Raw genomic sequence first — 13364 nt, forward strand, 5'->3', positions numbered from 1 at the left:
GCCTGCTCCTGCTCCTACCAGGTGCGCAGCAGCCAGTTAGCGCGGAAGCTGTGGCGATCCTCCCGGCGCATCTCCCAGGTGTCCTCTGGGGAGACAGAGTACAACCCTGGAGAGGCGCGCTGACAGCCTGCCCTGCCCTGCCCCACCGCGCAGCTCCGCCCCCAGCGGGCTTCGCCCTGGGAGGGCCCCGCCCAGGAGTCCAAGGAGAGGGTGACATCCAGCCCACACTCTGGCAGGGGGTGGGCGGGGCCCCACCTCTGCCCAGCTCAGGGATTGGTGGGCGATATCACTCCTGGAAGTCCCGCCCCTCGCCGGCAGAGGGGCCTCCCGGAGTCCCAGCGCTGGCCTCAGCAGCCGCACAGCACTTTTTGCACAGCCTGGGGTGGGGAGCCCAGGTTCCCAAGCCCCCGTCCCGGCAGAGTACAGGGGCCGGGCCGTGGCCTTAATCCTAAGGGCGGCCCCCCGCTCTCGCATCTCCGCAATAAACCTGGACTAGTTTTGTAGCTGTTCCGCCTCCAAGCATATGTGCACGCGCGGCGTCTCAACCCGCCCTGGCCACAGCCCCGGGCTAGCGTCCCCCTGGTCCATGAGCACCTGCGGCGACCCGTCCCCTCCCCAACCACACCGCCCTAGTCCCTAGGGGCCCCGGCTGCAGTTTCTCCGGCAGCTGCACGCTCAGTCCCCCTCCGGGCTCACCTCCACGCATGTGTGCGTTCCGGGGCCGGGCGGGGCAAGACCGTGGGCGGCCCCGACCACTCGGTGTCCAGTCCTCCTCCTGTCTGTGCCGCCGCTTTAGTCTCGGGCGGGTAAGAACCTGGTATCCCCAGGGACTCCACTCTGTCTTCCCGGCCGGCCCAAGGCCCGGAGGCCCCGTCCCGCCCGGCTGAGCAGATCCTGGGACCCGCGGAGGGTCAGCCCCCACAGGTCAGGAGCGGGTTGGGGACACAGCTTTGGGTCTTTCTGGACGGAGGGAGCCAAGGCTGCCTCTCTGCCCCCCATTTCCAGACCCGAAATCCTGTGCGGTTGGATTGCCTGTGGGAAGTCGGGGTAGTGTGTGCGTGTGTGCATATTCTGTGGGCCTCGAGATGGGTGTGTGTGGGAGTTGGTAGAGGCTCCAGTCCCACAGCTCGGGGTGGGTCGGGCACAAGGCTTGGCTGTCTCTGCGACCGTTAGTCACAAGCTCACCCGCCAACCCGGATCCAGAAAGGGCCCCTTATGTGGTAAGTGACACAAATGTACATACACATCCTTCAGGTGGCAAGGGTCACCACAGCCTCAGTGCCAGGCCCACTTGCCGACTGTGTGCTTTACCATACACATGGGCCTCTGGCCTTGTGGAGGGAAGTGAGTTTGGAGTGCGTGGGTTGGACCAGGTCGGATGTGGATGTGGGGGGAAGTGAGTTTGGAGAGCCTGGGTTGGACCAGGTCGGATGTGGATGTGGGGGAATTGGAGGACCTTCCCCCAGGTCTCATCTCTATCCCTTTTCCAGGCAAAGTCCCCTCCTCTGCCCAGACCAGGGTCTCTTCCCCAAGCCTCAGGAGGTGGGTCTCAGCAGGATCAGCCTTGTAAGTACAGATGGGTCCTGGATTGAGTGTTCTTCAGGTTTCTGGCCTCCAGGCCCTCTCCAAATTCCCAGATGAGAAAGGACCAGGGGGAGCCTCTGGGCCCACATGCTATCTGCCCTTGCTGAACCCACCAAGGAACCCTCCTGTCCAGCCCCTGAGCAGGAGGTGAGGGCTGGACACTGACCCTAGAGGCAGGAGTGGGAGCTTAGTTACTCCAGGGACTATGCTGTTGCTGACAACTCTGGAAAGCCTCCTACCAGCTAGTAAGTCTCCACCTGGCTCTGGCTTAGATGGGGATGGGAGTCTCCCTGTGCTATCCCTGGACTCAGACCAGGGGTTTGCCATGGTCTTTGAGACAGGGTGGTTTCCAGTGTGCCCTTTTCCATCCAGAGCTGCAATATGGTCTCCTCCAGCTTTGGCCAGCTGGGGCCAGCAATATCACTTCCACCCCATTTGACACTGGAGGAAACTGGTCCAGATTGGTGACTGGGGAGATTGGGGGGTAGGTACCCAGTCCTGGAATGAATCAGGATGAAGTGAGCCAGGAAAGCGGAACAGACTACCCCAAGGGACTCCTGACTTCAGGCTTGAGGAATTTCCCCCATGTCCCTATACACAGCCCCTTCTGGACCCAGAGAAGTCTCCCAGCTCCTTTTTCTGAGTGCTGCCCATGACATTCCAACCCCTTCTCTAAGATACAGCCACTGGGAGCACTGCTAGCTGGCAGAACCATGCTTCACAACTCCAGCCACAGGGAAGGCACGGTGCATGTGGGTTAAGTACTTCTTGATCCAGATTTTGGGCACTGAGAGGGTAGGATGAGAGGTATCCATGGGCCCCTGGCCTTGCAGGCCATACACAAGTCCAGTCACAGGCTTTGGAGTCCCTGTTTCTTGTGCCCTGCCTGCACTGGATTGTGGGGACAACTGGCCTGCAGGCAGAAGTTAGCAGCAGCATTTACTTGCCTTTCGGATCAGTTTTATTTTGCAAAAATCTACAAGGTCTCCTCTGCACAGAGGCTCCCACAGGGACCAAAATGAATCAGTGTGCTCTCACAGTCCAGAGTTGGTGGGGGAGACAGGACACAGTTTAGTGCCATAGCAGGCAGAGGAGATGCACCAGGAGCCAGAAAAGGGAGCCTGGGAGAGATCAGGAAAGACTTCCCAGAGTAGATTTCCTGCCAATTTGTCAGATGGCAAAGGTAGACTAGCAAGAGCAGACGTCTGGAAGCCCGGAGAAGGTACATCTGGGAAGGGCTAGGTGTCCAAGCGTGGCGAGCCAAGGGGAGGCTGTGGGAGATGAGGGTGGGGAACGAACCAGTCAGCTTTTGACGCCACGGTATGAACTTCTGACTCTACACAGTAGGGACTATGATTTCCAGTCTTTCTAGCAGCAAAGTCTACATCTGCTGCCTCCTTGCCCCTGACCTTGTCTGTCCTTTCCTCCACAGAGAAGTCCCAGAGGGAGCAGGACAGGGACAGGGAAGGGGTGTGGGCAGGGGCAGGGGGAGCCCTGGCCCCCAGTACCTCCTGCTCATTCCCCCCTGAGCCTCCAGGGGCCTCAGGCAGCAATATCCCTGTCTACTGTGCCCTCCTGGCCTCTGTGGCCCTCAGTCTGCTTGCCTACGTGGCCTTCAAGTGGTAGGTAGTCTGGGCATCGCCCTCTGGTAACCTCCCTCCCCATCTGGGCTCCCAACCAGCTCCCTGTCTGTCTCAGTGAAGGCTGGAGCAGGCTGGCAGGTTCCCCCTGCTCCCCACAGCTGGTGCTCACGTAAACAAAGACAGCAGCTGGCCAAAGCTCGGACTGCAGAGCTGGGGGCCTTCAACAGGGACCAGATGCTTGGGGAGAGCAGTGTCTTCTGGGACTCTCCTAGCAGCCTGGAGCCCTGTGTCCCCAGCCAGGGTGAGCCCCTTTCCCCAAACTGTAGTCCTTCACACCTACCTAGCTCTGTCCCACCACAAAGCCTGCCTAACCCTCATGTGTCCCTCATGTCTCCCATCCCAGGGCTACATCCTGAACTTGGCTGCCGGCTTTACCTCCATCTCCCTTGGCAGCAGCAGGAGGAAGTGGAACAGCTCCTGGAGCTCCCTCGGCAGCAGCAGGAGGAAGTGGAACAGCTCCTGGAGGTGTCGGGTGAACCTGACAAAGGCTGGCGGGGCCTGGCGGGCCACCTGGGCTACCAGGCTGAGGCAGTGGAGACCATGGCTCAGAGCCAGGTGCCAGCCTACACCCTGCTGAGGTACTGGGCTGTCCAAGAAGGCAGTGGTGCCACCCTCAGGGTGCTAGCAGATGTGCTGGCTGTCCTGGGCTGTGAAGATGTGGTCTGGGCCCTGGGCCCACTGGCTGAGGACTGCTCCGTGGTGTGACGCTCCACAGCCTGGCCTCTCAGGGAACCTGCTCTGGTGCTCCCACCACCCCCAGCTCATACACCTTCCCTTTCACGGGCTTCCTGGCATTGGTGACCTCGGCCTGCTGTTCTGGGGGGACACGGAAGATCCAGGCACCACTCACCTCCCCTCGCCCTACATTCCTCCAGGACAGGGACCAGGATATTGGGGGGAGGGGTTGATAGTGAGGAGCAGTCCTGCTCTCCTGATCCCCACTCCACCCCCTCTTACTTAGCCTCAACTGTTTTTTCTACTTTTGTATCCCATATTAAAGGCAACTTTGGACTACTGGCCTGGCTCTGTCTGGTTCCGTGGGCCTGTGAGACAGTTGGATAGCTATGTGGCAGAGGCCCAGAAAAAGGATGGGATCCCTAGAAGGTGGGAAAAGCCCCTGAGTTGGCAGGCAGTGTGTTCTGCAGATGTGCGAGCTCTGCGGGCAGAGTGTATGTAGTTCACATCCTGCATCTGCCATTCACTGGCTGAACTGTGTTAGGAAGCATTTTACCTTTTTGAACTTCAGCTTCCTTAGCTGGAGAACAATAAATAGACTGGCACATTCAGAAGCCTCCCACCAAGACTCTCAGGCCTTGGGTTTGAGACCATTTTCCTGACTTGTGCTGTGACTAGCCTCAAGGGCTGGAAGCCTGCCCCACCCCTAGGCAGAAAGCAAGAAGCAGTTCCGAGGCAAAGTGAACTGCCTCTGAACTGGTCCTGGGAAGCTAGTTACCAAGGGCCTCAGGTCATCTCCAGGTGAGGAAAAGGAAGAAAGTGTCCTTTCAAGACCCATACTCCAGACTCGAAGGGGGAGGTCCAAACATGCTTCCACACAAGCCAAGCACAGGCAGGTCATCCCACCTACCTGAGGGGCTGCTGAGGACAGGGCAGCTGCAGCCAGACCACCTGCACCCCTCACATATGCCCACCCTGAATGGAGGAGCAGGCAGGTCAGTTACTGTGCCTTTGGAGGGGGTTGCTAAAGCAGACAGGCCCTGCCTAGGAAGAAACAATGGCTGCCATCCTGGTGTCCATCAGGATCAGGGCACTTAAGAAGCACAGTCACCTAAACTCAGGAGACTTGGGTCCAGTCATGATCCAGAGGCCCGGGCTAGAGCCTGTCCCCTAGCTGAGATGTGACCTGCATTAGCTGTTCTGTGAGTACCAAACTCATCAGACTGCTGCTATTCCTATGCCTCAGAGTTTACCAGGGCTGCTTAACCCTGTAAATCTTATACTTAAAATCAGGGCAGGTTTGGAGCCACCATCATCCGGAGATGAAAGGAGGAAAAGCTTGGTGTTTGGTCAGCCGTAAACAGGCCAAAGCACTGGAGACATCACACCTACTTTGGCAGGGAGGTGGCCAGAGGGCTATCAAGGGTTAGATCGGCAATGAGGGTGAAATCCTGCATTGAGAGGAATGAACAGGTCCTGGATTAGCCGGTAACTCTCTTCACCACTGAGGGGATTTGAGCCTAAAGGTTTCAAGGGGTGTGTGTTTCAAGATCTTCCCCTCCCAAACTCCAGAGGAGGTAAAATGACTGAGAATTCCTCTGCAAAGAGGTCCTTTCTGAAACTTGACAGCCCTCTGGTCACCACCCTTTAATGCAAGGCTACCTAGATTTCCTTGGAAAATCTGAAACCTGGACCCTCAGGTAAAACTATGAGTTTGACTTGGTTGCCAGCAGCAGTGCATGTGGCTGCACCTCTGCATGGGAGACCTACCCAAAAGAGAAACACTTTCTTTTAATGTGCTCAAGCACATTAGTTGAAACATTTTCTTTACTGTTAAGGGTGGGGGGGGGGGCGGGGGACTTCCCTGGTGGCGCAGTGGTTAAGAATCCGCCTGCCAATGCAGGGGACACAGGTTCAAGCCCTGGTCCGGGAAGATCCCACATGCCGCAGAGCAACTAAGCCCGTGCGCCACAACTCCTGAGCCTGTGCTCTAGAGCCTGCGAGCCACAACTACTGAGCCTGCACGCCTAGAGCCCGTGCACAGCAACAAGAGAAGCCACCATAGTGAGAAGCCCACTCACTGTAACAAAGTAGTCCCTGCTCGCCACTAGAGAAAGCCCGTGCGCAGCAACAAAGACCCAACACAGCCAAAAATAAAAATATGTGCTATAAACATTTCAAATGTTTAAAAATAAATAAAATAAAATGTTAAGGGGGTTAAATTAGGGTCCCTCCATTTGATATAATAATGTGCTTGAGTTAAACAGTTTAAGGCTGCAGTACCATGGGAAAATACTTTGGCTACATTGTTAAATAGCATGTCTAATGATGTCTTTAAAATAGGTGTTTTTCTCCTCTTTTCACAATTTCTTTAATACAAGGATATGAGATGAGTTACTGAGCCTCTCTGAACCTTAGTCTCCTTATCCGAACAGTGCCAATTCCTGTGCCTCCAGGTTGTGAGGATCAAAGGAGCACAACTTGAGCTCTAAGTGCCCAGCAGGCAGTGACTGTTCCAACTGCTGCCCACCCCATCCAATATCTGGCGGGTCACAGCCTCTTCCCCAAGGGCATTGCTGCAATGAGCAAAATCACCCCGGTGAGGAAGAGATGGTACCAGTCTCTGCAAAGATGGGCTGGGCCCCAGGCTGGCCTGAAACCTTTGGCCCTTCTCACTGCCCAGACAACTGGTCCATCAAGGATGGGGTGTGTCTCCACTGAGCTGTGTCCTCCAGAAGATGTCTGCTCTCATTACTTGAGCACTGTACCCCTTTATCGGGGTACTCCCTCTAGGATCCAAGCCCAGTGTCAGAAGACATGGTGGGGAGTCAGGGAACCCAAACATCAAATGAGCATTCCTGTGGGCTCTGGGAACTCAAGTCTCTGGAGGGAAGAGGTTCATTCCCTTTCACCAGCCAAAAGGTACAAAGGGGAAGACAAGTGCCTTTCTCTTGACTGGCTTATTACCCAAAGTAAAGAAGCCCAGCGCCAGAGAGGTCGCAGGTCCACTTCCTTTGCTCAGGAATGCGTGTGTAAGATGCCTACCTCAGTCACAGTGGGACCTGTGGGGAAGACCTGGGATAAACTCCAATCTCAAGAACTAATTTTGGACTTCACACACCTATGGCCACCACCTCTTTTCTCTCAGTGCCAACACTATATACAAACATGCTTGACTAGCTTTTAGGGAACACACCTGCCAAGTTCTTTAACTGATTTTATTTTTTACATAAAAAGTTCAGTAAAAATTGGATAAAGTAAAGTGATTTTAAGCAGTAAATCAATCTTATCAACATAGCACAAGGCTGGCCGAAACCGCAAGGCAGCCTGCTCTGGAATATTTACATGATAACAAATTAAACCTTGCAGGAGAACTTAAACCATCCTTACAAAGTCTTCTGTGATCCTAGCACGCAGAGGCTTAAAAGCAAAACAAAAACCAAAAACCAGGAAAAAACAAATTATTTTCAATATATTCACATATACATTAAAATATAATACAGATCGTCAGGGTAAGGGGTTGTGGGTGGGGATGCGCATGAGTCTGTGCGCTGACAGCACCGCCAAGGAGGAGACCCAGGCTTGAGAGTGGGCTCAGGCCTGGCCAGGGTCTCAGAAGGGAAGGTCTCAAGGGCCTAAACCCTTGCCTCAGATGGCCTCTACCAACAGCTCACAACCAGGGACCGCTTATTGTAGATGGAGCTCATTTTTGTGGCTTTCAGTTGAAATCTGCAGGTTTGAATTCCCCAGGGTGATGTGTCATCAGTAGCACAGCCCTGACAGTGGGGTGGGGAGAGAGGGCCCACGGGATTTCTTCTCCCCAGAGTCTCTCCTACCAGCTTGCCCGTCCTCCCACCCTGGCCCTGCAGCTCACTCTAATTCAGTGTCCTCTTTGGGTTTGTAAACAGCCCCAAACTTCTGCATGTACTTCTTAATGTACTCCTTGGTTTTGTGTTTCACATTCTCATTGCACTCCAGGTCCTCGGGGTTCTTACAGTACTTCAGCTCCTTATTCATAACGCCGTGAGTCAGCTGTCCAGGACACAGGAAGAGAGATCACAGCCACCAATCAGAGTGAAAATGATTTGAGGGGGGAAGGCCAGTCTGCTGCCTCGGGCCCCTTCTCACAAAGACTGGGAGGTGAACTGGAGGGGGAGGTTGGGGCAGGCTGGTGCTGGGATCACCAGAAAGGGGAAGCTCAGCTCTCAGAGAACCGCTACCATCAAGTAGGGTACCCTCTCTTCCCAAACCTTCCCCCTCTGTTCCTGGGTCTCCAGCCTGGGCATGTGTCAAGGAAAACTCACTTTTTATGATGAAAGGGGCCTTCTAGGAAGGTATAGTTTTCCCAGAACATTGTCAGACCACAAGCAGGGGGGAATACCTTGCGAGCTAGGTGTTTGAAATCTTCAGTTGTGGTAATTCTTCCCACTTTGCAGTCAGGTTTCCGGTAAGGGTTCAGGCACTGGACGATGAACTGGGACATCTACAGGTATGGGGAGAAGAGCACACTGCTCAATAGTCCAGAGAAGGCAAGAAAGTTGTACTGAGGAAATACTTAGAATAGGCAGTAAGCCGAGCCAGCCAATCCTTCCCTTTCCCTCACTCACACTAGCTGTTGTGGACAGAAGAATGCCAGTATGCCAGTGGGGTATAAGAGAAAAGAATCCTGGATCAGCCTCAAGAGGGAAAGGGCTCCCTTGGATGGACTTAGCAAGCCTCACTTGCAGATGGAGGGACAGAGCAGCAGGACTCCATGCTGAATCTCATGGCAGCCCCAGATTTCAGCTAACAAATCTCATGTTCTTGGCATAAAGAGACTGTAGCTAAATTCTCTGGCCCCTGGAGGCAGGGCAGAGAGGGCCTTTCTGTGCTACCAGGAGGCTCAGTGACTCCAGGAAATGCAGGCATTTTGTTACTGAAGGCTACTTAGATTCTGTAAGTGTTGCACTTCATTTGATTCATACTACATCAATGTGAAGCAGAGGGACACATGATATGGCAGCTGGTTGGAGAACATCTGGGGTAAGACCCTTTTCAATACACAAATTCCCATGTCCTCCCGAGCTATCTCTGTAGTGTCTGTCCTACCCAGTGGCTCTCAAAAGAGATCCAGGCACAGGATTTCTGGAAGTATTTGTGGCGCTAAGCCACAAAGTTGACCCCAGGGGAAAAAGGGAGCGAGGAGGTGAGTGATAGCCACTCACGAGGGAGCACCATGAACAGGGTCTACCCATCCCTGAAAGTCAGTGAGTCTTCAGACATTCAAAGAACAAGGCTATATCACAAGGTAGGCACTAAATAAACAGCTGCTAGTTGGCTGGGCTGAAATGCCAATAATCACAAAGGGACAGTGAGAAACTTAAGTTTTAACTCTAGAGAAGGCTTTTACTCAAAATTCTTCTGTGGTCTCCTGTTTCCATACTCTCTCCCCTCAATCCACTTCCCCAAATAAAATAGGGGATTTCATTATTCCCAGCTTAAAATCCTGCAATACTCCCTGCAACTCACAGTACCAAGCAGCACAATACTGTGCAGCCTCATCTTCCAACACCCCTCACATACCGGGTGCTACAGCCCACAGATTCCCTGAAAAGGATGACGCCTTCTTCTGCCTCTGTACACTCTACTGCCTGAATTACAACCCTCCTGATCTATCTGGCTAATTCCTACCCCTGACTCAAGAGCCTTTCCTGACACCCAGAACAGAGACCTCCAAGCCCTATCATGGCACATTCCTCACACAGCTGCCATTACTTTTTTTTTTTTTTTTTAATGCCATTACTTATTTACAGGTCTACCTCCTCCAACAGACTATGAGCCCCCTCGGTGAACAAAGACTGGAGTTTAGAATCTGGATGCCCTGAGGCAGAAAAGGTTAGTGTCCTGAGAGCTGTACTGCACTTCCAGCAGCATAAAGACGAGCTGCTTTCTCCCAATCACTTGAGGATTAGGCAGCCACCAAATGAGGTATCACAGAAAAAGAAATGGACTTTGAGCCAGAGGCCCGAGTTCAAGTCTTCTGTCCAGAGCTTGCCTTCTCTAAACCTCAAGAGCTCCTCCACCAGCATAAGAGGAATTACAATTCCGGTCTTGCCTACCTCACGCGATGTTGTGGGGATAAAATGATATAATGGATATGAAAGTGCTTATTATCCCACTGTAAAGGACCATACCAATATGTCATCACATAACAACTACACAGTCCAATCACAGAAGCAAAGGAACACCCAAAGGCAGGGCCACCTAGTACTACAAACAGCTGTGCACACTTACGATGAGAAAGAAAGGGTCTCAGTTTAAGCCTTCAGAATGTAGTGTCCACATCCCACCAAACCTTACCTCTTTTCTGAATACTTCTTTGCTTTTCTTAGCCAGCTCACTGGAGGTGTCTGCTTCTGCTGTCTTAGGCTTTTTTGAGGTCTAGAAATGGAAAACACCACAGTGTGGGAATGAGAGGTCAGGTCAGTGATGCCCTGCTCTTCGAGAACCTCCCTTCTTTCCCGCAATTGGGATGCCTGACTCTTGGTATTAGAATCTTAAAGGGACATGGCCTGGAGTCAACTTAGCTGCTGTTACCACTCTCACTTCATGTTTAAATCTTGTCATCTGGCACTGGCCTCGCTCCTATAAACCAAGTTCTAATTCTCTACCCTAAGTGAAAGCTACATCCTTGATGTAGTTAAACATTTGTTTCAGGGTCACCTTCTCTGCAAAGAAATGTGCTGTGTGATTTGGACCACTCAGGTCCCTGTTCTGAGCTGCAGTATCCCACACTGTCAAGAGAGGCCCAGACTCAACGGGCTCCACCTCTCCTGTCTCTGACATCCTAGGACTCCTGGACAAAGGCAAAATGATTTAGCCACACAACCACGGTCCAAATACCATGCTCCTCATCCAAGTCCCCTAGACTGTAGGAGACAGTCTCAGCATGCAAGAGAGGCTCCTTAAAGGTTGGTATCCTCGGTTCAGGAATGGAAACACTAAAGAGGTGTCAAGGTGTTGCAGGGGAGGAGATGAGGGTCATGCAAGTCAGTGAACAGATGAGTAGATCCTAAGACAGAAGATACTCTGTCCCAAGATGCTAAAGATGATGACAAACCTAGGAATGCTCCCTTCCAGCACTGCAAGGGGGAGGCTGCCAGTCCCCCTGCCCCGCGCCCCCTGCCTGATTAGGCACTGCTGAGAGGTGAGAGGTCAGCAGCCCTGGCATTCAGAGCACCTGGCATGCAAGGCCACCTCCCCATACCTTTGCTCACCACCAGTCATCAAGCCCCTTCCTAGTAAATGTACTTCTCCATGGAAAAGATTATGAGCATTCCCCTTTGAATGCAACTCACTTCAGATGGATGTAGAAGCAGTTGGCATTACAGGTACTTCATTTTTTTGCTAGCTGCTTAGAGCACAAAATTTTTTCAACCTACCCCCACTTCTGATTCCTCTCTTTCCAGAAACAGTATGAAGGTGCTGGTGATGAAGGGACTGTTCAACTCCCTCTGCTCTGGACTGGCTCCAGAGAAAGGTGGCACTCCCCTGGCTTCTGGGCTTCTATACATCAGCTTTCCCTGACTTGTTATAAAAGCTTTGCATATTTTCTACTTTTCTACTTTCTTTCTGTGGCTGTGGCAGCAGGAAAGGGAGGGCAGGGTAGAAAGAACATACAGATTCTACCTCTGGTTTTAGGAAACAAAATGCAAATAACTGTTTTCAAATGTTTTGCTTTGAGATTTTGTGGTTATTTTTTCTAGCAGTAGAGAGTGTAGCTGTGCTTCACAATAAGACCTCATATAGCATGGGATCAAGAATTGCCTGAATAAGCCAAGGTAATTTCAACACACCCTCAGCTGCTGTCTTGTGGATCTCAGAAATGAGTAGCAGCAGCAATGAGTACAGAAAGCCCCTTAAGGTATAACAATGATCTCAAGGCTCTGGCTCCTATAGAGGAGGCCAGGCTCTCAGTGAGGGCACTGTGTAAACAGGAATGTTCTGCTTCCCTCTGAACGGGGTATGTGTTCAGAAAGCTAAATAATTCCAGTGCATTTCTAATTTAATCTCTGACTTGGTGAGGTTGTAGGGCTTTAAAAACACACAATCCCCTGAGCTCTCTCTAGGAGCTTTCCTGGTCCAGAAGAAGTTGAGGTATCAGAAACACTACACATGGTTCAACCTAAATTCTGCAACACACGAACCTGGTACACACCAATTAAAAGGTTAAGAAAGAAAGATCCTTGAAAATAATAAAAACTCAGTATATTCTGTTTTGAAGTTGCCGCCACCTTTGCTAACAAAAAGAGCAAAATAATTTCAGTTTGGTTCTAGATCAGGCACTATATACCACACCTTAGTTTGTCAAATGAGGCATGGGAGAGGGGGTGCAGGAAGTGAGAGGACAGGAACAAATCATCTCTACGACACTTTCAAGAAACTGGCAGGCCATTCCTTGCCTCTTCCATATCCACTTGTTTGCTCAGCCCCAAATGATGCCTCTCAGATGCCTTTGCGTGCATCTTCAACATCTCCATTCTTAGTTCCTCACTTTGCCTAAACTATTAAAATACTCTTCAATCTGATCTCCAATGCTACCAATCTCACCTTTTCAAATGGGCCTGTTTCACTCAAGGAACACATATTTGATTGCCTGTCTTGCTGCTTTAAAAGCATCCACTGGCCTTTAAGCATACAATAATCACATTGGTAGGACACCAAGATCTTAGACAATTTAAATCTGACCTACTTTTCCATATTTTTATCTTGCTCACTACCTACCCCATATGTATCTAAATTCTTACCATAACCAAATTATTTTTATTGTTCCCTATATAGGCTCTGTCTTGTACTGACTTTATACCTTTGCAAAAACGGCTTTATTTGCCCAGAATCCTCTTTTCTGCTCACCTTAGCTATAGGTAAAATCATGTTTTCTGTGACATATCACTAGTGCATTTTCTTAGACCATTAATCACTGTGCTTCCATAGCATTCTGTACATACTTCTACTACAGCAATTATCCCGTTGTGTTCTTGGTTTATAGATGTGGTTATTTCCTTAGATTGAACTTCATGAAGATTAGTACTCAGATTTATTTCTCTTTCTATCTGTAATACCTTACACAAGGCCTGTGAATTACGGAAAATTTACAATGTTACAGTCTTCATCTCCAAGGGCTTTAAAATCTAAATGAAGGCCCTAAAGATGGGGAAAAAAAAATTGGAGCAGAAGGAATAAACACATAACCCACAGGCATCCTTCTCCTGTCTGAGATGCCAGCTAGGTGAATACAGTAGTAAACTGGTTAGGAATGTTAGATCCAAATAAGTCCCTGGCTATCCACGTCACACTAGGTCCTAATGATAGAGACAACGGTCTAGAAAGAAATCCAAAGACTGACACCTCAAGCCTTTGACTTGTGTATCATGGCAAGGTTGGTTGGAATATCAAAACTCATTTGTTCCTTCATAAACTATC

The 13364-nt window shown here is 51.1% G+C and overlaps 3 protein-coding genes across 12 annotated transcripts in view; 2 read left to right on the forward strand and 1 right to left on the reverse strand.

The window, feature by feature from the left end:
• Window positions 1-1613, forward strand: part of NBEAL2 (neurobeachin like 2) — a 31882-nt gene extending 30269 nt beyond the window's left edge. For 3 of the 8 annotated variants that reach the window (XM_067754149.1, XM_067754155.1, XM_067754156.1), the window contains one exon: window positions 22-274. In XM_067754149.1, the coding sequence (XP_067610250.1) occupies window positions 22-123 (102 nt within the window). In that variant the 3' untranslated portion in view covers window positions 124-274. Of the gene's footprint in view, window position 1; window positions 504-827; window positions 957-1490 lie in introns of those variants that run through there. The other 5 variants (XM_067754152.1, XM_067754150.1, XM_067754151.1 and 2 more) reach the window with 5 other exon arrangements.
• An 86-nt stretch (window positions 1614-1699) lies between these two features.
• On the forward strand, window positions 1700-4243 carry LOC137232367 (death domain-containing membrane protein NRADD-like). Of its 2 annotated transcripts, XM_067754158.1 has the most exons (4): window positions 1700-1829; window positions 3017-3206; window positions 3326-3468; window positions 3571-4243. In XM_067754158.1, exons 1-4 carry the CDS (start codon window positions 1790-1792, stop codon window positions 3930-3932), a joined length of 735 nt encoding a protein of 244 aa, XP_067610259.1. In that variant the 5' UTR covers window positions 1700-1789; the 3' UTR covers window positions 3933-4243. The 2 variants fall into 2 exon arrangements, with proteins under 2 accessions (XP_067610259.1, XP_067610258.1); XM_067754157.1 differs by having other exon boundaries at window positions 3326-4243.
• A 2863-nt stretch (window positions 4244-7106) lies between these two features.
• SETD2 (SET domain containing 2, histone lysine methyltransferase) overlaps window positions 7107-13364 on the reverse strand; it is an 84981-nt gene continuing 78723 nt past the window's right edge. For both annotated transcript variants that reach the window (XM_067754160.1, XM_067754159.1), the window contains 3 exons: window positions 10242-10322; window positions 8284-8385; window positions 7107-7934 (listed from right to left, as the gene is read on the reverse strand). In XM_067754160.1, the coding sequence (XP_067610261.1) occupies window positions 7773-7934; window positions 8284-8385; window positions 10242-10322 (345 nt within the window). In that variant the 3' untranslated portion in view covers window positions 7107-7772. The remainder of the gene's footprint in view (window positions 7935-8283; window positions 8386-10241; window positions 10323-13364) is intronic.

The sequence above is a fragment of the Pseudorca crassidens genome, chromosome 10 (assembly GCF_039906515.1).
Source record: "Pseudorca crassidens isolate mPseCra1 chromosome 10, mPseCra1.hap1, whole genome shotgun sequence".
Lineage (NCBI taxonomy): Eukaryota > Metazoa > Chordata > Mammalia > Artiodactyla > Delphinidae > Pseudorca > Pseudorca crassidens.